Genomic DNA, 26,453 nt, shown 5'->3' with positions numbered 1-26,453 from the left:
AAGACTGCCCGAGAGTGGAGCAGGACAGAGGCGCTATCAATACCCTCATCATCCACAGGCTTCCTCAGTGAGAGGCTCAGACAGTACAGGAACGGGGGAGCTGGTTACGGGACTCATCCCTACTCACTCATCTCTGGGCTCTCAAGATGGCTCTCCCCCTTTCCCCTTGCGAGCTCTCAGGTCCACTCCTGAAATCCAGGACCTCCAGAATCTCCATCATGCACTACCTGACAAAAAGCATGTCAAATCCATGGTTCAACATGTAGAATCCAGGCAGGGAAAAGCCATTGCAGCCTTTAGAACAAACCCTGCTCCATTGTCCAACGCGTGTCAACTGCAGAGCAAACAAGAATAAAAAAGGTCAGCACTACCCAATGGAAATATATCCCAATAGAAATCTATAGGTGCACGTTAAACCACGGCTGCAACATGCAGTAGAAGCTGAAACCAAAAATGGCAACAGCACCCACTATACATTTACTATCAGAGGTATACATAGCTATAATCAATAGTGTAACCACATTAAATAATGAAAGGTTCTTGGTATATAATTCGATCGAATTACATTGGCCCATCTACCAACATCCAGGTGACCAAGCTCAGATGGGTCCTCCAGATGGGAAAGCTGAGTTCCTACCTCTCAGGATGCTGCTCTCTTGGGACTAAGCCACAAATAAAACCAGGGAAGGTAGGATACCATTTATATGGTCCAGTAGGAGGGACAGAAGGTAAATGGGCGGCAGGTGTGCACGATCAAGTGAAGGGCCAATGTAATTTGATCAGATTATATACCCAGAGCCTTGCATTATTTAATGTGGTTGGAGTATAGATTATAGGCATGTAGACCTCTGATAGTACATTTATTTTGCGCACTGTTGCCATTTTTGGTTTCTGCTTCGACTGCAGAACAAACGTCTTGGACGCCCGCGTGACCAGGCTTGAGGAAACACTAGCTCCACAAAGCACCTTTAACCCCTTGAGTGGCAGGTTTCCTACCACCCTGTCGTGCCCACCAGGGCAGGTTTTTTAACCCCTTAAGGACCAGGTTGTTTTGTACCTTAAGGACCAGACACTTTTTAGGGATTTTACCTATGTGGCGGTTTTACTGCTCTATTTTTTTTCCTTTATCTACCAAAATTATTTTTGCTGCGTTTTTTTTTTCCGTGACATATAGGACTATTTTTTTAATATCTTTTTCACTGACTTTTTCCCGTTTTTTAGTTTTATTGGGGGTAAAATGCTAAAAAAATGATTTTTTTTTAACATTTATAGTTTTTTAAAAAATTATTTTTATATTTACACTAAAATAAAATATGGAAATGGGTTCCTCTATTTATTTCGGACGTTTTGATATATAGTATGTACGGTTTTGGTTTATAGGGCGCATACGGTGACGGTTTTTGTTGGCGTCTGCTTTGTGTTATTCCCTTTTTTATGTATGTTTTGTTGTTTTATTCTGTTGTTTTGTTTTACTTATGTATGGAATTGTGTTTTTTACTATCTGTGTCCCCCATGACGTCATATAAGACCTCTGGGGGACACTCACTTTTTTTTTTTTTTAAACTTTATTTGACATTTTCCCACTGTAGCTGGGCAGTCCATAGGACCCTCAGTTACAGGGGAAAGCAACCCCTGTGGTGACATAAGTCACCTGCAGAGCTGCCAGGGTCTAAGTCTGACCCTCCAGCTCTGCAGTAGCAGGGAATCCCGGGAGGTCACATGACCCCCCGAGGCTCCCGTAGTGAAAGAACTTCTTACTTTCACTTTGCCCCGACAGTGTTCATTGAGCACTGTACATCGGGGAAGCAGAAGGCAGGAAGGGTTAAAAACCCCTCCTGCCTTCTGCTTTGGGTTATCAGCTGTCACTAACAGCTGATAACCTGTTCCTGCCTCTGACTGATTGCAGAGCAGGAGGCTTAGAGCACCACCGTATTTTTACGCCGTATATATACAGTGGCTGGTCGTAAATGGGTTAAAATGGTCTAATCATTGAATTTCAGCTAGTTTTGCAGTTGCGTCTCAAGAGCCATAACTTTTTCATTTTTCCATTGACATGGCCGTATGAGGGCTTGTTTTTTGCGGGACAAGTTGTGATTTTTTAAACAGGGGGAGGAAAAAAAGAAATAGGGGAAAAAGAAAAAAAAGGGGCCATGTCATTAAGGGGTTAAATAATGTATTAACTTCCTTCTCTGGGTCATTACGACGCACACGGATACCACATGTGTGATTGTATTTTTGATTTTTTACAAAGTAAAGGGAGACAAGTGTTTTTTTAATTTTTTTAATAATTTTTTTACTTTTTTTTTTTTAATTTTTTTTAATTTTTTTTTTTTTTGTCCCTTTAGGGGACTTCCACAGGGACCCATCAGGACCCCTGATCACATTCCGGGGGTCCGATGGTGACAGCCCTTTACATGCTGCAGTGACAGCCCTTTACATGCTGCAGTCACATAGACTGCAGCATGTAAAGGGTTAACACAGCAGAGATCGGAGGTTTTCTCTGATCTCTGCTGTAAGAGCTAGTACCTAGCTGTCCTCTGACAGCTAACAACCAGCTCTCCCTGCCACAGAAACCATCGGCTTGCTTCTGACAAGCCGATGGTCTCTATGGCAACTTGTAAACAAAGCAGGAAGTTGCCGACATGTCGGCAATACCTTCTGCTGGTTTTTCAAAGCCCTTGCTTTGTTCTCTGTGGGTCTGTGCAGGCAGAGCACACTGTCACAGCTTGTGGCATTGTGCTCTGCAGCTCCCATAGTGATGCATAGCCCGGAAATCTTCCGGGCTATGTTGCTATGAGCAGTGGAGCTCGTCCCCGGAAATTTTCCGGGCGTGCCACTCAAGGGGTTAAAAGAGCAATTTTACTTCAAGTCAATGACCAGAAAAATTACACGGCATCCCTGAGTCCATTCCTCCTCCTCACCTCCGCAAAGGTGGAACGGTCATTTTTAACAAAATCCTGGTCCGATCTGCATCCACGGAGTTGCAAATTGATAAGAGGCCACAGAATTATGGGCCCTCTCTCTCGGAGTCCTCTACGCCAGAGTTGTCCTATGTAGAGTCCACTTCTTCAAAGAAAAAAGAAGAAATCTTGCAACAAGCCTAGAGACAAGATTCCACAACCTTCCAGAACACTTCAGTCCAGCTGCTCTCTGATGTCTTCTAAGGCGCCTATTGAAACCCCTCTCGAACCAGCGCATTGAATTGGATGCAACATACAGATGGGGGTATCCTTTCCATCTTATTGTGCGAAAAAAAAGTTTACATTCCATTTGCACTCAGACTATATTCTTGTACATAGAGGGCAGTATTATAGTAGTTATATTCTTGTACATAGGGGGGCAGTATTATAGTAGTTATATTCTTGTACATAGGGGGCAGTATTATAGTAGTTATATTCTTGTACATAGGGGGCAGTATTATAGTAGTTATATTCTTGTACATAGGGGGCAGTATTATAGTAGTTATATTCTTGTACATAGGGGGCAGTATTATAGTAGTTATATTCTTGTACATAGGGGGCAGTATTATAGTAGTTATATTCTTGTACATAGGGGGCAGTATTATAGTAGTTATATTCTTGTACATAGGGGGGCAGTATTATAGTAGTTATATTCTTGTACATAGGGGGGCAGTATTATAGTAGTTATATTCTTGTACATAGGGGGCAGTATTATAGTAGTTATATTCTTGTACATAGGGGGCAGTATTATAGTAGTTATATTCTTGTACATAGGGGGCAGTATTATAGTAGTTATATTCTTGTACATAGGGGGCAGTATTATAGTAGTTATATTCTTGTACGTAGGGGGCAGTATTATAGTAGTTATATTCTTGTACGTAGGGGGCAGTATTATAGTAGTTATATTCTTGTACATAGGGAGGCAGTATTATAGTAGTTATATTCTTGTACATAGGGAGGCAGTATTATAGTAGTTATATTCTTGTACATAGGGAGGCAGTATTATAGTAGTTATATTCTTGTACATAGGGGGCAGTATTATAGTAGTTATATTCTTGTACATAGGGGGCAGTATTATAGTAGTTATATTCTTGTACATAGGGGGGCAGTATTATAGTAGTTATATTCTTGTACATAGGGGCAGTATTATAGAAGTTCTATTCTTGTACATAGGGGATAGTATTATAGTAGTTCTATTCTTGTACACAGGGGGCAGTATTATAGTAGTTATATCCTTGTACATAGGGGGCAGTATTATAGTAGTTATATTCTTGTACATAGGGGGGCAGTATTATAGTAGTTATATTCTTGTACATAGGGGACAGTATTATAGTAGTTATATCCTTGTACATAGGGGGCAGTATTATAGTAGTTATATTCTTGTACATAGGGGCAGTATTATAGAAGTTATATTCTTGTACATAGGGGATAGTATTATAGTAGTTCTATTCTTGTACATAGGGGGCAGTATTATAGTAGTTATATTATTGTACATAGGGGGCAGTATTATAGTAGTTATATTCTTGTACATAGGGGGCTGTATTATAGTAGTTATATTCTTGTACATAGGAGGCAGTATTATAGTAGTTATATTCTTGTACATATAAGGCAGTATTATAGTAGTTATATCCTTGTACATAGGGAGCAGTATTATAGTAGTTATATCCTTGTACATAGGGAGCAGTATTATAGTAGTTATATCCTTGTACATAGGGGGCTGTATTATAGTAGTTATATTCTTGTACATAGGGGGCAGTATTATAGTAGTTATATTCTTGTACATAGGGGGCAGTATTATAGTAGTTATATACTTGTACATAGGGGGCAGTATTATAGTAGTTCTATTCTTGTACATAGGGGGCAGTATTATAGTAGTTCTATTCTTGTACATAGGGGGTAGTATTATAGTAGTTATATTCTTGTACATAGGGGGTAGTATTATAGTAGTTATATTCTTGTACATAGGGGGCAGTATTATAGTAGTTATATTCATGTACATAGGAGGCAGTACTATAGTAGTTATATTCTTGTACATAGGGGGCAGTATTATAGTAGTCATATCCTTGTACATAGGAGGCAGTATTATAGTAGTTATATTCTTGTACATAGGAGGCAGTATTATAGTAGTTATATTCTTGTACATAGGAGGCAGTATTATAGTAGTTATATTCTGGTACATAGGGGGCAGTATTATAGTAGTTATATTCTGGTACATAGGGGGCAGTATTACAGTAGTTGTATTCTTGTACATAGGGGGCAGTATTATAGTAGTTATATTCTTGTACATAGGAGGCAGTATTATAATAGTTATATTCTTGTACATAGGGGGCAGTATTATAGCAGTTATATTCTTGTACATAGGGGGCAGTATTATAGTAGTTTTATTCTTGTACATAGGGGGCAGTATTGCAGTAGTTATATTCCTGCACATGGGGGGCAGTATTATAGTACCTGTTTCCCTGAAAATAAGACAGGGTCTTATATTAATTTTTGTTCAAAAAGGCTTAACTTTTTTACATGTATAGCTGCCTGGACACTATTTAAATTAACGTTTTTAAATAACTTAGCAGGGCTTAATTTTGGAGTAGGGTTTATATTTCAAGTATCCTCAAAAAGCCTGAAAAATCATTTTGCATCCTCAAAAATTCTGGAAAAGCATGCTGTCTTATTTTAAGGGTATGTCTTATTTTCAGGGAAAGAGGGGTACCCTGTTTCCTCGAAAATAAGACGAGTCTTATAATAATTTTTGCTCCCAAATATGCGCTACATCTTATTTTTAGGGGGTGTCTTATTTTGCCGCGGCAAATCAGTCTGTGGCCGCTAATCCCTCAATTGGCCAGCTTTGTTGACGATATTTCTCAGAAATCTTGTCCACATGGGACAGCAAATCTGTCACGGCAAAGCTGGGAGAAGCCGGTGTTGTGGTGCGGATTCATCGGCCACAGAAACGGAAAAGCATGCGGCAAGGTCGCTTCAAAACAAGCAGCTGAGTGCCGTGGGTTTTGAAGCAGCGCTTTCCCGGCAGAAATCTCGCTGTTTATCGCTGTGGCCAAACCACGAGATTTCCGCTGGAAATACGCTCTGTGAGAACCCAGCCTTAAGAATCACACACAGGTTGCCTGACTCACACACACAGCCATAAAACTTCTGCAAATGTCTTACTATGTCTTACTTTCAGGGGGTGCCCTATTTTCGGGGAAACACGGTAGTTATAGTCTCGTACATAGGAGGCAGTATTATAGTAGTTATATTCTTGTACATAGGGGGCAGTATTCTACTGAGAAATATTGCAGAAAAAGGCTTGTACAATAGGACATGATTGCACAGATTTCTCAGCTCTGAAATCAGAGGGACCGGATTCACACAAGAATATGTTGTCATTTTAGTATTTTATAAAAATGTCACATTTTATTCAATATAAAGTTTACAGGCAGAGAAATCACATCAATTAGCAAGAAATGAACTGGAATGATAGAAGTGTTTGGCATGTTGGTTGTGTATCCTGCAGATTCCTCATATTGTGGGCAGCAGCAGAGCAGTAAATACAAGGTTGGCGCCATTACACAGTAATGTCACTAGGTTGCACAGAGCGGAGATGCCATGGTAGCGCATGAAGTTCTTGCGTAAGGCTTTGTATTTGGGGTCCTTCTCCTGCAGCTGCTTGTACCCCTCAATTTTGGAGCTCAGCCCGATCTCTCCCCCCAGGCCATGCTCACGCTCTATGGCCTGCATCTTAAACATGGCTTTGGTTGTGGCAGGGGAGAACCAGCGAGCGTTAAGTGCTGACACAATGAGTGTGATGAAGAAGAAGGCGATCTGCAAGACAGAGAGAAAGGAGAAGACTGACGAGAGGATTTCTCCCAGGGGGTGAGGAGCTGCACCTGGGCCCTGGATCCCTCTACTCACTATAAGACCACCAGTACAATTATGATGCATGTCAGCTGAGGGAGGACTCACCTGTATACTCTCGGTGGAGGACAGCAACTCCCGCGGATGATACGCTGCGTACACTGCCAGGTTCAGGAAGGAGAAGCACATGACTATATGCACATAGAACGGGAACAGCTTGCTCTGTACTAGTCCGAATGTGTGCCGGGGAACCCCCCTGATCAATACAAATCCTGCAGAGAGAGCAGACGGACATGTCACCTACACCATACATTGCTACACAAGCTCTTCGTTATAGACAGGGAAGTCAACCATTACTAATCAAGGTGTCTTGATTAGTCACCTGCTACAAACGTCACCCAGAACTGCATGCCCCATACTGCCGATAGCACCAGGAGGTAGACCACCTTCACCAGGCTCGCGGGCTCCCCTTCTGACACCATCCTGCAGTGGGAGAAAAAAAAAAAAGTACATGTGCTGATTATTATATTGTTACTAGTAATTATTAGGAAATTGTAGTACTAGTGTTTCTGGTGGCATAATGTGCCGATTCCCACACAGCTCTACTACATCCATGCCGATTCCCACACAGCTCTACTACATCCATGCCGATTCCCACACAGCTCTACTACATCCATGCCGATTCCCACACAGCTCTACTACATCCATGCCGATTCCCACACAGCTCTACTACATCCATGCCGATTCCCACACAGCTCTACTACATCCACGCCGATTCCCACACAGCTCTACTACATCCACGCCGATTCCCACACAGCTCTACTACATCCACGCCGATTCCCACACAGCTCTACTACATCCACGCCGATTCCCACACAGCTCTGCTACATCCTGATCCCTTCAGCTCATGCAGCAGGGATGACAGCCAACTCCTGGATACAGTGATCAGCTCCTGGTCATGTGATCCCTGACTCCACCCACACACATGATCACATGACAGTGATGTCATCACAGGTCCTGGTAGCTGCTGTCCAGCTCTGTAGGTAGCTCTTTGGGTTGGTTCTTATGCAGTATACAGTACATTGTACCAAACTCCAGAATGGCTCCTCTCACAGCAACAGTATTGTCATTTTGTTATTTTTTTCTTCCCCTTCCAAGAGTCCTAACTTTGTTCTTCTTCCATTAGTCAGGCTCTGTGTTTTATATATGGTGTAGGACCTGCGATGACGTCAGTTATGTGGTCAGGGGCGGAGCCAAGAAGCAGCCACACACATACTCACGGACAAGTGGTCGTTAGTAGTTTGACCCTAATGACATTGGGTACTGTCCGTGGTATACTTTTTACTAATGTGATACATTTCAGCTGGTATTTCCCTCCATTCAATCTACAAATGTTTGGCGAGTTCTCTTAACCTCTTAGTGACGCCCCTATAGTGTTTTTACGTCCTGCTCTTGCAGGACGTGTATGGAGAGAGATCCATACAGCGCGAGCGTCAGCTGTTTATTACAGCTGACACCCGCGATCGGCCGTACGGCCGATCACGGCTATTAACCCTTTAAATGCCGCTGTCAATTCGGACAGCGGCATTTAAATCTCCCAAACAATGTTCGGGGTTCCCGTACGCCCCCCAGCGGTGAGATCGGGGGAGCCGTGCAGGTGTCATGGCAGCCGGGGGCCTTCTAAAAGGCCCCAGGGCTGCCTCAGCAGACTGCCCATCAAGCCATCCCCTTGGGGTGGCTTGATAGACTGCCTGTCAAAAAGCAGTATGACGTAATGCTGTATCATTAAGTCATACTGCAGGAACGATCAAAGCATCGCTGGTTGTAGTCCTCTAGGAGGACTAAAAGAAAAGTATAAAAATAAAAACAAAAAAGTTTTACTATTTATTAAAATTTTTAAAAAAAAGTAATAAAAGTTTAAAAAAAAAAAACACCTTTTGCCATATTTGCAATTAAAAAAAAATCTAAATATTAAACCAAAAATACTGCGTCCCTAAAAGTCTGATCTATCAAATTAATGCATTATTTTACCCACACGATGAACGTAGTCCGAAAAAAAAAATAAAAGAACGCCAGAAATGCACTTTTTTGGTCACCCTATCTCCAAGAAAAAAAAAAGTGTCACAAAAAGCGATCAAAACGTCAATTGTACGCAACAATGGTACCAACGGAAATGACAGGACGTACCGCACAAAATGAGCCCTCACTTAACTGTGTCAGCGGAAAACTAAAAAAGTTATTGTGCGCAGAAAATGGACACAAAAAATAATTTAAAAAAATAAATATCTTAAAAAAAAAAAATACAAGTACTACAGCAAAAAAATAAAAAATAAAAATTATACAAGTTTGGTATCGCAGTAATCGTACTGACCCATAGAATGAAGTTATCAGGTCATTTTTGTTGCAGTTTGTGCGCCGTAGAAACAAATCGCACCGAAAGATGGCGAATGCCGTTTTTTCATTTTTCTCCACTTAGAATTTTTTTTTACGTTTTTCAGTACATTATATGGTACAATAACTAGTGCCATTGAAAACTAAAACTCGTCCCGCAAAAACCAAGCCCTCATACAGCGATGTCGATGGATAAATAAAGGAGTTACGATTTTTTTAAAAGGGAGGATGAAAAAACGAAAATGGAAAAAAGCAAAAAAGCTCCGTCACTAAGGGGTTATTAAAGATGATGCATGCAAGGAGCGACATCATTGGACAGTTGAGCAATGGAAGAACGTTCTATGGAGTGATGAATCACATTACTTCATCTGCACATCAGATAATAATAATAATCTTTATTTGTATAGCGCCAACATATTCCGCAGCGCTTACGAGACAGGGGGAATAAATACAAATCCACGGTTACATGTAGTAATCAATTGATGGAGACAGTAGGGGTGAGGATCCTGCTCTAACGAGCTTACATACTACAGATAACGGGGTGATACAGAAGGCAAAGGGCTGGAGATGTGCACTGTATGGTGGGGTGCAGAGTAAGGGGGGTATTAGTGTACCTTGATGCCACCAGGAAGCTAGGGGTGTGACAGCAGCAACGCCCCTGTCACACCCCTAGCTTCTGATAGGGTGAAGGGACGAAGGTGCTAGCAGCAGAATAGTGTGGGTTTATTAGTGGCAGCAATGCAGCCTTACGCAGAGGGCAACTATTCTGCTTAGGCTTACATGCTGAAATGTTAATGGTGCCATGTTATAGCGGTAACATGTGATAGCATAACGCAAATTAGAATAGTACCCCTCAGCGTATTGCTGCAGCGCTGGCGCAAAGAAATATAGACGCTGCAGCGTGTGTGCTTGGTCGTGTCTGCCAAGTGACGCATGGCCTCGTAGGCGGCCGCCGGCTCACCCCCTCCATCCCAGTTGCCGGTTCTCCGCTCAGTGTTGCCGCCCGCATCACTGCTCCCTCTGTGCTGCTGCCGACAAAGCACTGCGAGTACGGTCGGCGTCTCTCTGCTCCCTTCCGGTGGCCATTTCAGTGGTCCCTCAATGCCGCTCCCGGTAAAAGAACTTCCATGAAGTCGCGCTGCGCTCCTGCTGTCAGGGGGGGTTCCGCCTTCTGCTCCGCCCCCGGGGAACCGACTTGCTGCTGGAGTTGCGCGCTAGCACCGCTGGCGGGCGCTGTATGGTTTCTGTACAGATCTGAACAGCCCTTCCAGGACCTGGAGCAGAGGACGCTGTCCAGCCAATCAGCATCAGGGGGCTTTACCCTCTGTCAATCTTGACTCGACCAGGAATTCCTGGTGGCGTCAAGATACACTAATACCAGTGAGGGGTGCTATACCCGCAGACAATGGTAAGGCCGTACAGTCGCTGAATCGGTATGACTGCAGATGCCGTTTGATAACGGCTAGCAGGAACTGCAGTCGGTATGACAGGGAGCAAGTTATCAGGCGGCGTATAGAGGGGTTTGTTTAGGGAATGCGGTATGCCTCCCTGAAGAGGTGCATTTTTAGAGCACGCCTAAAGTTTTTCGAGTCCTGGATTGCCCGGGTGGCCTTTGGTAGTGCGTTCCGGAGGACCGGTGCTGCTCTGGAGAAGAGAGAGATTCAAATTAAAGGGGCACTCAGTCCGATTTCATTAGCAGAGCGGAGAGCCTGGGCTGGGTGATGGATTGAGATGAGGGAGGCAATATAGGGGGGCGCTGCGCTGTGGAGAGCTTTGTGGATGAAGGTGGTGAGTTTAAGGCCGGCTTCACACGAGCGTGACGGGCTCCGCTGCGGAATATTCCGCAGTGAAGCCCGTCACGGCGCCCCCCAGAGACCCCATACTTACCAGCGGAAGATAGCGTGAAGACGCTTCCCCGCCCACCGCCGTCGCGTCATGTGACACGCCCACCACGGCACATGACGCGTCCGGCCGTGTCACGTGACGCGCCGACCGCGTCATATGACGTGGCGGGGGTAGGCGGGGAAGCGTTTTCACGCTATCTTCCGCTGTGTTACAGCAGGAGATAGCGTGAACGGACGGCTTCCATTGACTGCAATGGAAGCCGTCAGCGCGTACACCTGCGGCAAATAGAGCATGCTGCGGGTGAGGACGGGAGATTTCACGGTGCGAAATTCCGCGGTGGAATTCCGCATTGTGAGCATTGTGCTATTAGGTTAAATAGAACCTAATAGCAGGGGGCAACGCAGCGGATTTTTGCCGCGAATTTACGCGGCGTAAATCCGTTCGTGGGAAGGAGGCCTAAATTGTATTCTGCATTTAACGGGCAGCCAGTGCAGTGACCGGCACAGGGCAGAGGCGTCCGAGTAGCGGCTGGACAGGAAGATGAGCCTGGCTGCCGCATTCAGGATGGATTGGAGGGGGTAGAGTCTGGTGCAGGGGAGGCCGATCAGCAACGAGGTGCAATAATCGAGCCGGGAGTGGATGAGGGCAACAGTGAGCATTTTTAGCGTGTCTATAGTGAGAAAAGGGCAGATTCTTGCGATGTTTTTGAGGTGCAGCTGACAGGTTCGGGCCAGAGATTGGATGTAGGGGGTGAAGGAGACATCGGGGTCTAATATATCCCAAAAGCAGCGGGCGTGCTGGGAGTTAGGGTGGCGCCAAACACTGAGGTGGAGATGTCAGGATGAGGGCGGTTAGTGGAGGGTGGAAATACCAGCAGGTCAGTTTTTGAGAGGTTCTGTTTTAGGTAGAGAGAGGACATGGTGTTAGAGACAGCGGACAGACAGTTAGTGATGTTTTGGAGTAAGGGTGCAGAGATGTCATGGGAAGAGGTGTATAGCTGGGTGTCATCAGCATACAGATGGTATTGGAGGCCAAATCTCCTGATGGTTTGTCCAATAGGGGCTGTGTAGATAGTGAAAAGGAGGGGGCCGAGGACCGAGCCCTGGGGGACCCCAACAGCAAGGGGAAGAGGAGGAGAGGTAGAGCCAGCAAAGGAGACACTGAAAGAGCGGTCAGATAGGTAGGAGGAGAACCAGGAGAGGGCAGTGTGCTTTAGGCCGGCTGCACACGGCCATGACAGGCTCCGCCGCGGAATATTCCGCAGCGAAGCCCGTCACGGCGCCCCCCAGAGACCCCATACTTACCAGCGGATCCGGTGTCCTGGGTCCCGCATGACGCTTCGGCGTGACACGCCGCAGCGTCATGTGACACACCGGCCACGTCACAAGACACGCCCACAGCGTCACATGACGCGGCGGGCGGAGAGGCGATTTCACGCTATCTTCCACTGTGCTACAGCGGAAGATAGTGTGAGCGGACGGCTTTCATTGACTGCAATAGAAGCCGGACGCGCGTATACCCGCGGCAAATAGAGCATGCCGCGGGTAAGGACGGGAGATTTCACGGTGCGGAATTCTGCGATGGAATTCCGCACCGTGAGCATTGAGCTATTAGGTTCAATAGAAACTAATAGCAGCGGGCAACGCGGCGGAAATCCGTCCGTGGGAAGGAGGCCTTAGGCTGATAGAGCAAAGAATACTGAGGAGGAGTTTGTGGTCAACAGTGTCAAATGCGGTGGAGTGATCGAGGAGGATCAGTAGGGAGTAGTCACCCCTCGATTTAGCCTTCAGGAGGTGATTTGACACTTTAGTCAGGGCGGTTTCTGTTGAGTGCAGAGGGTGGAAGCCGGACTGTAGGGGGTCAAGAAGAGAGTTTCCTAGATGTGGAGAAGCCAGGGGAACGCCTTCTGCCGATGGTAAGTACGGCGGAGGTTCCGTTATGGTCTCGGTCCGCTGGTTGTAATGCCAAGAACCATGAACATGGAGGTAAACCCTGATATTCTAGACAATAATGTGCTGCTGACAATGTAGGAATACTCTGGGAATGGTCGGCCATACTTCCAACCAGACGATACACCTTGTCACAAATACAATGCTGTTTTACATTGGGTTGAGCATATGGATGTCCCACGACTGGACCGGCTGCACAGAGTCCCAACCTGGACCTTACTGGACAAACTGCAACATCCGTTCAGGAAATATGAAGAGCGTCAACTTCTTTGAGAGAACTTGCTAGACGTTTGCAGGATGAATAGAGGGAAATACCAGCTGAAGTGTATAGGACTTTAGTAGAAAGTATATCATGGAGAGTATCCGATGTCATTAGGGCCAAAGGGGGCGCCACTAAGCATGACATATGGAAATAAATACTACTTGTGATTCTTGCTCAGGGGTCCAGTTACATTTGGTAGGACAGTGTATAGAACGTATATTACTACCCCCATCATATTTGACGCTCCTCAGACACCAGATTACTAGTGTCCTGGCCAGGAGCACTCGGTGCTGAGTCACTATGCCTCCAGCAGATAAGGAGGGAGTAGCTGTGTACAGTATACGAGGCCAATGTGGGCGGCATGTGGCTGTTCAGTCCGGGAGCCGTGCCAGGACCTGTACCCGGCCAACACATTACAACCACCACTGCCTAGATTCCCTATGAGGGCATATAGAGAGGATGTCAGAGCAAAGACCTCCGAAGGGTTCAGCCCCATCATACAGTGAATGACCGCTTTATAAAGACCCCCATCTAGTGGCGCGCTGGGCTCCTATGAGCTTCAGAAGCGCAGAAATCCGTTGTTGTATCGGCCCCTGCGGACAGAAAGCTTCTGGTGGTTGCCGCAGATTAGATGGAGGTCCGGACCGCTTTAACATAGCCAGACCAGCAGATCTCACATAACGTCTAAAGAGTGGAAGATAAGCGGACGCAGGGCACATTTGGCGCCGCTTATTCATAGAAAAACATAACCAGACAGGTAGAAATCCAACCATGCTGCCCCCGATACAGCTGGGGAAACCCTCACATGTCTGTTGATTTAGAAACAATTCCTCCCACATTTTCAAGATCTCTGCTTGCTGTCTACAGGCAGATGCCAAGAGCAGCTCGTTACAGTGTATCAGCGCACTCTCATCACAAGGGCTGTAGCTGCTGGATGCGATCAGGATGAATTGTCATTTCCTGATTGTTGCTATTCACTGACAGCAAGCAGAGTGTGAGGAAGTAAAGTGCTAAGTATATTAGAGATTAACGATCTCTTCATTATACAGATAGCAGGAAGAGGAATTGGAGCATCATCACCCAGATAACAAGCAGGGATCCTTAAAGGGGCAGGACTGATGGGGCACTCGGGGGTCATCACATCCCCTCCGCCATGCAGAGGAGGCTCAGAGTCCGGCCGCTGTAGATGGAAGACCTAGAAATTTGCATTCTGTGCCAAATCAAGGTTACAGAAGAGATCAGAGATGGAGGTCCCCTTTTAGGCTGTATTCACATGGGGGGGACGGGGTGGGGGCGATTGTGTGGTTTCTGGACCACAATCGCACGGAAAGTGAATGAAGAGGTTCACGGGGCGTAAAAAAACCCGCAGCATCTCAGACTGCACTGCATGATGTGAGGGAGGCCGATTTAACACGTGTAACCATGGCGACCATAAAAAATAAATAACAAAAAAAAATGTAAAACAAACAGGAAATGCAGAGCATATTTTTTTTTCTACGTGAAAAACGGACAGAAGTCAAAAATGAGGGAAAAAAAAAAAAATTGGACCATTTTTCAGGGATTACAATCGCCTGTCGGCGTGCAGCCTGAGTGAAACCTTCAAATCGGATCGCCGGTCTGATGAAGGCGATTGGTGACAGGCTGAGCGGGACGCTCACACCGGCGACTTGTGCGCTGAGAGATGCGCAAAACTCGCAGGAAATAGAACCCACCGTTTTCTTACAGGGTTGACTCTTCTCTGACAGCGATGCTGCGCCATAGAAAAGTCACGGCGATCTATTTTTCTGCGAGTTGCAGGAATCTCGTCCGTGCGATTGTCATGTCTGAATAAAAAGAATAATAATCGCCCATTCAGCGCCGTGATGTAACGTTATCAGAAATCGCATCACGCTCATCGCAATCTTACAAGCACGACATCAGTATTGCGCTCCGCTGCATGAATGGTGGCACTTCTCACAACTCTCACTCATTAACCCTCTGCACAACGTAGGAAACCATAAGCAGCTCCGCTGGGGAACTACAAATCCCAGAACAACAGCTAAGCCACAAACATATGACGTCATAACGGCCGCTGTACCTGTCAGTCGCCCCTTCACGGCCCGAGAGTGGCAGAGCGGCTGCCAGCTACTTCCGGGTTCCCTGGAAAGTCATTGCTCCTCGTGACGTCACTCCCCTTAGTTGTCGGTGATTGGTCCCGGGGCGCTAGCTGGGCGTGTTCAGACCAATTATACGCTCAGTGCTCTCTTAGCAACGGTTACTAAGGTGGCTGCGAGCTACGGAAGCCTGGTTAGGGCAAAATAGTCCGCCGTCTCTGGCTTCGCGTTTGGAAGCGGGCTGTGAAATAACATAGTAATGTATTCAATAAAGCTCCTATTACATACAGCGCCGCGGGGTCCCCACAGTCCTGCCATTACAGTGCCAGTCACAGTGCCCTCATAAGTGCCCTTAAAGCGGTTACCCCAAAGTCTAAAGCTGGACCCCATCTGCAGGATGGGTATTAACCCCTTAGTGACCACCAATACGCCTTTTTACTGACCTTACTAATGAGTTCCATAGCGGTGAGCGTATTAGCGCATGCACCCATGTGTTTTTGCCCTAAGGGCGGCTTTACATTAGCGAATGCGCAAAATCTCTCACTTTAGCACAATGTATTTGCGCATGAACAAGGTTGGTTTGCGCATATTACAGCTTCTTCACGCGACCATATTTGCGTGTATTTTTGCGCACATATATTTTAGAGCACGGACTAGAATCCATCGATTTCAAAGGGTTCGCTCTCGAGCGTGTTATGCGCGTGAATACGCAAGGTGATGCGCGAAACACTGCGCCTCATTAGGCTAAATGGACTTTTAATCAATGGAAGGGTGTCAATTGTCTCGCTCCCATGAATGTGTTTTGTGCGCAAATCTCACGCTCATGGAAAACAATAGGACCGGCTCTATTTTTGTGTGCATTTGCGCACCAAGTGCCCCATAAAAGTCTACGGGAGGTGCGCCATTAAGTGAAGCAGTGAACATATCTGGTCCTGCACCCTCATATACTGCGCCTGTGTATACTGCGCCCATGCATACTGCGCCCATGTATACTGCGCCCATGTATACTGCGCCCCTCTATACTGCGCCCGTCTATACTGCGCCCCTCTATACTGCGCCCGTCTATACTGGCCCTGCATTACTGTGCCCCAATACATGCACAAATCTACACCATCCAAGCATGCGCAGTTCAGTACCCCAAAATGGCACCAATAAAAACTACAATTCGCTACGCAAAACCCAAGCCCTCACACGGCCGCCTCAACGGAAGAATAAAAAAGTTACGACTGGGAATGAAAATCCCCAAAACTTTTCGTCCTCTTGGCCAAAATAGGCCGTGTCCTAAAGGGGTTAAAATGAGTAAGTCAGCCGTTCTGCGGACAGCGCTAGTTGGGGCCGCGATCCGGGGATTAGACGTATCTTTCTCTAGGATTTTAGTATCAGGTATCACAAGAAAACAAAGTTTTAGGGCTCCTTCACACGGGCGCACGCGTTTTTGTGCGCACCTTAACGCAGCATATTTGCACCGAGAACGAGGCCTTTTTCGTATGTATTGGTTTATTTCACCGCACTTTTTGCATCTGCAGGATACAATTTTTGCGCACGGGACACCGCGCCACAATTTAAATGGCTATTTAGCCTAATGAGTTCCAGATGTGTTATTTTCCCCTCAGAATTACGCAGCAAATTGCACATCCTGTTGCGTATTTTGCACCCCCCATAGACTTCTATAGGGACATTTGCTGCGCAAATGTTCACAAACGTAGGGCACGCTGCAGTGGTTTCCATACGCACGAAAAAGGAATTTGGATACAAAAAAAAACGGATAGCCTGTGGGCCTCCAAGGAAATCCATCTTGTGCCATCCGAATTTTTTTACATCCGAATTCTTGGGCCTGACCCGGTAATGGCCGTATGTTGGGTGGATAAGGCCCCAAGATTGAGGGGAGGAGGGGGGGGGGGGTTCTAGAATTACGGCTGCCAGAGGTAGGAAGTAGCATAGTGCACTGGAGATGAGGAGGAGGGTCAGATATGAGTCCACCGGCCGCGGCTCACACCGTCAGCAGCGCCCCTCATGCCAGCTTACAGTGGGGTCCTCCTATGGATAGCGCACGCTGAGTGGCATGCACTGCCATGCAGCTTATATTGCAGAGCAGCCACTTCTGTGTGACAGAGGTGATAAGTGCTGACAGGACATTCCGCCTCCTCGGCGGGGGGATAATTGGAGTGACAGCCATGTTCCACGTTGTAAGTTTGTATTATATTTCTTGTAAGCGTTTTGCTGCAGAGAGCAGGAAGACTGACTGTATTCTCCAGCATCATCAGACCTGGCGTGAGCGCGGTCACAACCTGCAGGGGGCGCTTACCAACTGACCGCAAGGCAGGCCTGAGAGAAAAGTAAGTGGGGTAAGAACCCGCAAGCGGAGAAACCTGCCAATCTGGCTGTTCAACTCCTTGATGTCACAAGTCAACACTGATTATAGCAGTTAAGTAGTGCAAACAGCGGAAGACATCAGGGTCTACCAAATCAAAAAATCAAAAAATACAATAAACTCATTTTTTCTTAAAATAAACATTTCCATATCTTTAGCCGTGGCCAAACATATACGATTTAAGATAAAAACTTTATCAAAACATGTCGCTCAATGTTCCCATAGGCTAGAATTGAAAAACGTAGTTCTAAATTGCGCACATTGACAACTGTGAGGCTAACTTCATACAGGTGAGCGCGATATCGGCCGTGAATCACACCCAATATCGCGCCTGCCAGCATGTGAATTCCCCGTAAAAACCGCCACACATCACATCGTTGATGTCGCGATCCTTTCAATAGGGAACCCTCCCATGGCACCGGGCACCTAGCATGTGGTGCGATGCTGCCATCGGCCCCATTGAAAACAACGGGAGATGCGATCGCACGCACTAGATAAAACATGCCGCGATTTGTTTCCCCCATCACATTGAGATGCGATGCAGGAAGACATCGCTCATGTGTAAGACCCCGTTCAAAAGAATGGAGTTCATAATGATGTGACATTTGTCCCTCTCGCAATGCACAAATCGTGTGCGATTTTCTCGCCAGTGTTAAAGCGGCCTAAGAGTAATCTATCTAAATTGTTTTACACATTACTTACTTGGGTTATTGCAATTTTACATCTAATCGCAGTCGAAAAAGAGGAACAGCCTGTAGCTAGAACTATATTTGAGGTGCCTAAGGCCTCATTCACACTCAGAAGTTAGCTGCGCAAAGAAATTGCGGCTAACTGCGCAAAAAAATATCAAGTCCCGAGCTTAATTAGATGTAAAATTGTTCATTCACAGGATTGGGGCTTTCCTTCATCGCTAGGGATTCCCTTCCTCTCAGCTCGGATAGAGGGTTTCCCCAGCAGCTGAGCTGGAGGAATTCCCCTGTAGCAAGGAGAGAGAAAGCGAGATGAAGGGAGTCCCCTGGGAACTCCCTTCATCGCTGAGGACTCCCTCCATCTCAACTCTGTACCAATATTTCCCTGCAGGGGAGAATAAGGGATTCCCCAGAAGCAGGGAGAGAAGAAATTCCCCTGCAGGGGAGAATGAGGGAATCCCTGTAGTGGGGGGAGACAGTGGGCGGGGTTATAGGGCTTCCCTGAGGGCTAGCCCCGCCCCTCTAGCTCTGTCCTCTCTCTCCTTGCTATGGGAAAATCCTCTTTCCCCATCTCCACAGGGAGAGAGGGATTCCCAAGCAGTGGAGCTTAAGGGATATCCCCACTATGGGCAGAGAATCTATCTATCAAGCCATGCCACAGGCTAAGTTTCATAGTCAATCTGCAATGGTAGCACTGGGTTGACCTTCAGAAGGGCCTCGGTTGCTATGGAAACTGAATGGCATCGGGACTGTTTGTAATCCCATTGAGGCATTTAAATGCCGCTGTCAGAATTGACTGCGGCATTTAGAGGGTTAACAGTCGTGATCAGCATGAGCGCTGATCGTTGCTTTTGCTGGCGGGTGTCAGCTGTCAAAGATAGCTGCTCCATGCGAACCCCGAACCTCCATGATGGAACTGTAAAAAGTGAACACATACACTAAAAAAAGTACACATGCATAAAATCGCATACAACCCTGCAGGCTTATCATGTGCGTTTGATGAATATGCTAAACGTGCAGTAAGAACATGATGTGAACCGCCTCTCACTCGTAATACATTCCATTATACAAAAAAATGGAGAAGTTTAACATTAAACGATGCGCACGCTAAAATGTATAAAACTACACCAGAAATAAAACAACCGTCAGATTGTAAAGAGACGAAAGCCAAATAAAAAAATGGGCTCCTCAAACCCCAAGTGGCTAAACAGACACTGCTGGCCTTCCAGTGTGCTAGTCCAATAGCTACTGTTATCTATCTCCAACCATATTGGGGGTGCTGGGGGTCCTCACATGTATCAGAGATGTTCTATCTAACCAAACCCAATATACACAGTACAGTATATGACAAGCAGACCATTCCTGAGACATCCAGTAGGGGGCGATGAGTCAGTGTTAGGGCTCAGGTATGGAGAGGTGGGTGTTATGATCACACAGCATATGCCGTCAGCCTACTAATAAGCCCCCTGCAGCTGTTTCTCTCCTCCTCTTCCCTCCATCACACTATTCTTTTCCTCATCCCTTCATTGTCCGTCCTGATCCTCCTCTCCCTGGTCTCCTCTCTCAGATCATTACTCCCCTTTTTCCCCCTAATTTCCTGGTATTTTTGTGTCAGTGATTTTTTTGGATTTTCTTTCTATTTCCATATTGTTTCCCCCTCTTCATTTAATACATTTTGTTACCCACTAGTAATTCCAATATTGTCATTTCTCTCATTGTGTTTTTTTTATCGCTGTCTCCTAACCCTTCTCCTCGAAGACTGGGAGCCCGCTCTCTCCTCCCTCTGAGCTGATATACCGGAGCGTGATAGGGAGGGGGAATATCTACACGATGCCAGCAGGTCTGTGCTAAGACGGGGTCTGGAGGGGCACATTCATTAACCGGGATTGTCATCATACTAAGACTGTATGATGAAAATCCCGGTACACCTCATAAATGCCAAGCGTAATCCATATCACATCATCGTACAACTGATCATAGGTGCCCTATTACTACCTCAGAAACGGTTAACTCCGGCCTGAGCTTTTTGTTAACCCTGTAACATCTTATTACAGTAACCCGGCTCCAGAGCCTCTTATTACCCTGTAACATCTTATTACAGTAACCCGACGCCTGAGCCTCTTATTACCCCTGTAACATCTTATTACAGTAACCTGGCTCCTGAGCCTCTTATTACCCCTGTAACATCTTATTACAGTAACCTGGCTCCTGAGCCTCTTATTACCCCTGTAACATCTTATTACAGTAACCCAGCTCCTGAGCCTCTTATTACCCCTGTAACATCTTATTGCAGTAACCCGGCTCCTGCCCCTCTTATTACCCTGTAACATCTTATTACAGTATCCCGGCTCCTGAGCCCCTTATTACCCCTGTAACATCTTATTACAGTAACCCGGCTCCTGAGCCTCTTATTACCCCTGTAACATCTTATTACAGTAACCCGGCTCCTGAGCCTCTTATTACCCCTGTAACATCTTATTACAGTAACCCGGCTCCTGAGCCTCTTATTACCTCTGTATCATCTTATTACAGTACCCCGGCTCCTGAGCCTCTTATTACCCCTGTAACATCTTATTACAGTAACCCGACTCCTGAGCCTCTTATTACCCCTGTAACATCTTATTACAGTAACCCGACTCCTGAGCCTCTTATTACCCCTGTAACATCTTATTACAGTAACCCGGCTCCTGAGCCTCTTATTACCCCTGTAACATCTTATTACAGTAACCCGGCTCCTGCCCCTCTTATCACCCCTGTAACATCTTATTACAGTAACCCGGCTCCTGAGCCCTTATTACCCCTGTAACATCTTATTGCAGTAACCTGGCTGCTGAGCCTCTTATTACCCCTGTAACATCTTATTTCATTAACCCGGCTCCTGCCCCTCTTATTACCCCTGTAGCATCTTATTACAGTAACCCGGCTCCTGAGTCTCTTATTACCCCTGTAACATCTTATTACAGTAACCCAACTCCTGAGCCTCTTATTACCCCTGTAACATCTTATTACAGTAACCCGGCTCCTGCCCCTCTTATTACCCCTGTAGCATCTTATTACAGTAACCCGGCTCCTGCCCCTCTTATTACCCCTGTAACATCTTATTACAGTAACCCGGCTCCTGAAACTTTTATTGCCACTGAATTAACTTTTTTCTAGCAACTTGAGTCTTTATTATTTCTGTTTGTCTGCAGGTTGCTCTGGAGCTGCACACATGGCGGCACACGAGCCTGAGATTAAGAGCAGTGTCTCCTTCATACCTTGCTTCCTATTTGTCGAGGTAGTACCCGCTTGTTTATGCTGTACATGTTTCTATTTTATGTTGGGGACACGCGCCATGACGTGTTTGACGATAGACCCATGGTATATGATGTGGTTAGAGTGGGAAACGTGTGGTAGGATGTGGATGAACTAGAAAGCATGAGGAATAATGTGGTGAGAGTGGGAATCCAATATAGTGCCAACGCCAGCACACCAGGGCAAATAGCTGGGTCTACTGAGATTGGAGGTCCAAAATAATCTGGGTACACATGTTCTGTGTTTGTCAATCAGAGTGTGGGGTAGACAGGAGGCCTACCATGACTTTGGGCTGTAGCATTTGCCATGATGTGTCAGAAGCCGATTGTGACTGAACGATTAACATGACACATAATTGGATGTGAAAAAATTGAAGGCGGGGGTCAAGTGACATGTTGTAGTAGAAGTGGGGGGCATGTTATATGAATTGATAGGAGTAGGGAAACCTAACAAGAGTGGGTGAAGACACGGAGCATTTTACAAAATGCTGAGACAAGATAAGGTGTGAGAGGACAGGGTGAGACAAGATGCAATGAAAGTGGGGCAGATGTGACATGATGTGGTGGAACGGTGGAGCCTGGATGTGACATGGGATGATGGGAGTGGTAGACGTGACATAGTGTGACGGGAGTGCTGACTGCTCCAGGGAGCTTCACTCGCTCTCCAGACTCCTCGTACAGTTCCTTCACATCTCTTGCTTTGTCTGTCCTCCTCACTTCTCCTTCTTGCATATCTCCCACTAACCCTTCTTATCTCCTTGTCTTCTTTCTCATGCACCTTCCTACATATTACTTATAACCCTCAGCTCTCTACCTCTGGTCCAACTACAGATTTACTTATAAACTTATTCTTCTTAGACCCATCATCTACCTTACTTCCTCAATATTAGTCGGTAACCCTTGTAGTTTTCATTCACAATCCCTTCCATTACAGTCCGACCACTAGATCCCATAACCAATAGTCAAATATCCTTCCTTCTTCTGTCATTTCATCTCTCTATCTATTGTCTTCCATATATGTCTTCTCCTCATTGATTCCACTTGGCTTTCTCCACCGACTCTTGTTCTTTCAGTCAGTCTCTCACACTTTTGCATTGGTGTCTTGTCCCCCTCTAACCTTTCCATCAAGCTTCCACTTACTGCTCCTTTGTCTCTTACCCTTGTTCCTTGCTCCTCTGATAAGATGCTCTATTTCCAGCTTGTCCTCATGGCCGGCACGGTTATCCTCTCCTACCACTTTGAGTACACGGACACCTTCCCTGTCCATTCCCAGGGATTCTTCTGCTACGACAGTACACTGTCCAAACCTTATCCGGGTCCTGAAAGTGCCAGCCGAGTCCCGCCACGTCTGTTGTACCCACTGATCACCGTGCTGCCAGTCCTCACGGTAGGTATATACCTTCCTTTGGTGTATATGTTGAATGTTGAGCCTGGTTATTTTTTGTTTTTAGCGAGACGCCGGGCTGGGTGTAGATTTTACAGATAATCTGGCTTTAGCAGTCACCTAACGGTAATCTAATATGACGGTGCAAGAAAGGGTGACAGCAGGGGCTCAGAATGGCTGACATGGTGATTGTGTGTGCGCTCCGGTGCCCTAGGCAGCCGAAGATCAGTTCATACTTTCTTGCACATTCTTGGCACATGAAGGAATTAAAATTTTCCACTGTAGGAAGAGAAAAGAAGCCAAGTAACAAAAGTCATACAATAATCATGAGGAGGCCACCGTAAACTAGCGGACATCACACATGGTCGCACTTGTCGTCTTAGATTTATATCCACTGTGGTGCTGTGTGCGGGTTCAGGTCCTCACAAAGAAAGGGAATTGCACACTAGTACTGTGCGTCAGGGTCCATTAGACATTAGGTGACATGCAACGTTTTGGACGTAAAGTCCTTCATGAATATGAATTAAATAGTAACATAGTATGTAAGGCCGAAAAAAGACATATGCCCATTCATCTCAGCCTATTAGCCCCAATTGTCGATCCAGAGGAAGGGGGGGGGGGGGGGGGAATCCATATAGGGAGTTCATTGCCAGGAACCTGATGGAGTTTCTAATAGGTTGGTTCTTCTCACGATACGTTCTGAATAAGAGCAGTCATCAATTTGGTCATTTTGTGTTTCACATCGGAGGTTCGGATGGATTTGCTCACCACCTTGTTTTACTTGTTGTCCATGGTACTGTCAAAGATTCTCATCAGCACCAAAGTTTGAAGAGGTCTATATTACCATTTTTTTAGTTTATTAATCAAAACTAGATAGAGGAACATTTTCCATTTTTCTAATCGTTTTTTATTTTATGATTGTAGGATTTTCTATTCTATTGTCTATACATGACTATGGGGCGGCCATCTTTCCTGCATTTAGAGCATATGCTTTACAGCAGCCTCATGGGCCATTCAAACAATGAACAGGAGAAGACTCATTGACTTGTATAGAGACTGTTCTAGACTGCTCTTTGACATATACAGAGGTCATCCTACAGGGGGGAGGGTGTAAATGGTCACAGCTTATAGCTCTTGTAAATGGTGGTACATATGGGTGTCACCTCTCAGTGTCATCCTGCCTGTCATGTTAGTGAGATGACTGCTGCAAAGCTTTCTCTGCAGATCAGGAAGTGACAAACTAGTATTAGGCTCTCTGGTCAGTGTGCAGGGAAGGGGAGGGGGTGAGCTGTGACATCACCTATTGTGAATGGTGGATCCTGTTATCTACATATAGGTAAATAAGGGAGATGGAATAAAACCTCTACAGTGCGGTGGCACTGTAGAGGTTTTATTCCATCTCCCTTATTTGCAAATTACCCAGAGGAGCATGCACGGCCATTTGAGTCTCCTCACTCACCGTCTAGGTGCTCTCCCTAAGGAGAAAAGATAGCATTTCTGACCCTCATCCCGGGCCTCTCAATAGCAAAGCCAAACTCCTACTGTACACTGATGAAGGGCAAAAACCCTGAAACAACTGTCTGTACATGTAGTCTGGCTTTGCTTTTAATTGCCAGGCATTGTTACAAAGCTTGTATAAAAAAACTGACTTTGGCTTGAAGGAATGCTGCCTTCCAATAGGTGGCACTGTAGAGGTTTTATTCCATCTCCCTTATTTGCATATTACCCAGAGAAGCGTGCATGGCCATTTGAGTCTCCTCACTCACCGTCTAGGTGCTCTCCCTAAGGAGAAAGGAGCGTTTCTGACCTACATATAAGTGCCACTTCTCAGTGTAATCCTGCCTGTGATGTTAGTGTGATCACTGCTGCAAAGCTTTCTCTACAGATCAGGAAGTGACAGAATTTGTGGTCAGTGTGCAGGGAGGGGAGGAGGTGAGCTGTGACATTATCTATTGTGAATTAAATTTTTTTTTTAAAAATTCACCAAAAATTCCTAAAAATATGTTTAACACAAAAATGTGATTTATATGATAGGTCATTTTCTGATGACATATTCCCCTTAATGATGGCAGTACTATTCCAGTCCCACTGCTCTATTTTGCATCGTTTACTTTCATAAAAGTTCACTTGTGATGGCAGAACTGCTTGACTCCAGAGGACACCAGGACCGCCCCCATGACTCTTCATAGGTAGCGGGAGATAATTTATAAATGTAATTTTTTCCTTTACACTCCAATCCCCATTGCTGTTGAAGACGGCATTCTAGTGGTGTATAAGAAGCTTCTATACACCTCTATGAGGCCATCTTCAGCTGCTGGAAGGAGCTAAAAAGCAACAAAAACAACCAAAAGAGAAAAGCGCTTGGATGACTACTGAAGTCCCCTCATTCTAACGATCAGCGAGGGTCTCAGCAGCAGAACCTCACTTGCCAATGCTTTTGACATTTCTCTATGACATGTCAAAAGTTAGCTGGAAGTTCAGCTGCCCTTTAAGTAAAGTCTACACTGAAAAACATACTACATATGACCAAGCTTAGTATATAGATACAGTACCAGAACCCAGTTTACTACATAGATGCAGTACCAGAATCAAGCTGTTACGTTCGTTTGCACAGTCTTGAATGCAATCTTAAGAGAAAGCTGGACAGGACCAAGAAAGGGGTATACACTCACGAACAGACACCAACAACATAAACCAGATAGCCAAACACTTAGCAATGAACTAATACATATAAGCAGATGGAATTGCTAATAAGTAAGTATAAGGTATTGGTTTATATTTTGGCCAGAACACGTAAGCTCACAAGCCCACGTCAAGAGTCCTCGTCTTGTGAGTCCCTACTCTAATAAGGCAACTAAAACTACAAAAAGGGAACCCTGCCTTCAAGTGGGGTGATCGGGCCTGGCTCACCCTAGATGGTAACAGGCAGGAACACTGTCAAGGGAAATACAAAATATGTACACACTGAAACAGGACAGGTGTGGTCAACACCTACAGACATACACAGAATACAACCCTGTTCACACCAAGTGACTGCAACATAAAGGGAACGCCACACTGAACAAGACATTGTTGACATCAAGGGCAGTCCTCACCTTCAGGACTTGAACACATGGGCGTGAGATCTGCACAGCGATCTCCCTCCATACATCGTGAACACCAACTGTTTCTTACAACGACACTCTATGGCAACAGACCGATAAGCCACGCGGCTCATCGGAGCTGTTAACCATTTAAATGCCCTGAACGATGTTCGAGGGTCCCATACAGCCCCCCTCTGGGGACTAAAAAATAATGTAAGTATAAGATCAATAAAGTTTTACTGATTATTTAAAAAAGTAATAAAAGTTTAAAAAAAACACTTTTG

The 26,453-nt window shown here is 45.7% G+C and overlaps 2 protein-coding genes across 3 annotated transcripts in view; one reads left to right on the top strand and one right to left on the bottom strand.

Annotated features, from left to right (window-relative positions):
- Positions 1–6,340: 6,340 nt before the first annotated feature.
- Positions 6,341–23,101, bottom strand: TMEM205 (transmembrane protein 205). Of its 2 annotated transcripts, none has more exons than XM_066593674.1 (4): positions 22,861–23,101; positions 7,192–7,292; positions 6,918–7,081; positions 6,341–6,776 (listed from the first exon to the last, which is right to left on the bottom strand). In XM_066593674.1, exons 2-4 carry the CDS (start codon positions 7,289–7,291, stop codon positions 6,474–6,476), a joined length of 567 nt encoding a protein of 188 aa, XP_066449771.1. In that variant the 5' UTR covers position 7,292; positions 22,861–23,101; the 3' UTR covers positions 6,341–6,473. The 2 variants fall into 2 exon arrangements, with proteins under 2 accessions (XP_066449771.1, XP_066449770.1); XM_066593673.1 differs by lacking the exon at positions 22,861–23,101 and adding an exon at positions 15,334–15,439.
- PLPPR2 (phospholipid phosphatase related 2) overlaps positions 22,808–26,453 on the top strand; it is an 18,128-nt gene continuing 14,482 nt past the window's right edge. Inside the window, exon 1 of the mRNA XM_066593671.1 lies at positions 22,808–23,089. Coding sequence (XP_066449768.1) covers positions 22,886–23,089 — 204 coding nt within the window. The 5' untranslated portion in view covers positions 22,808–22,885. The remainder of the gene's footprint in view (positions 23,090–26,453) is intronic.

This window comes from Eleutherodactylus coqui, chromosome 2, assembly GCF_035609145.1.
Source record: "Eleutherodactylus coqui strain aEleCoq1 chromosome 2, aEleCoq1.hap1, whole genome shotgun sequence".
Classification (NCBI taxonomy): Eukaryota; Metazoa; Chordata; class Amphibia; order Anura; family Eleutherodactylidae; genus Eleutherodactylus; species Eleutherodactylus coqui.
The sequence above is the reverse complement of the archived record's forward strand: the minus strand, read 5'-3'. Positions and strand labels throughout refer to the sequence as shown.

Excerpts from the sequence above, each read along its gene's own strand:
- TMEM205 (XM_066593674.1), bottom strand. The coding sequence starts at position 7,291 with ATGGTGTCAGAAGGGGAGCCCGCGAGCCTGGTGAAGGTGGTCTACCTC. Across the intron at positions 7,082-7,191 it reads CTGGGTGACGTTTGTAGCAG|GATTTGTATTGATCAGGGGG; the intron begins GTGACTAATCAA and ends CTCTCTCTGCAG. Across the intron at positions 6,777-6,917 it reads CCTCCACCGAGAGTATACAG|ATCGCCTTCTTCTTCATCAC; the intron begins GTGAGTCCTCCC and ends TCTGTCTTGCAG.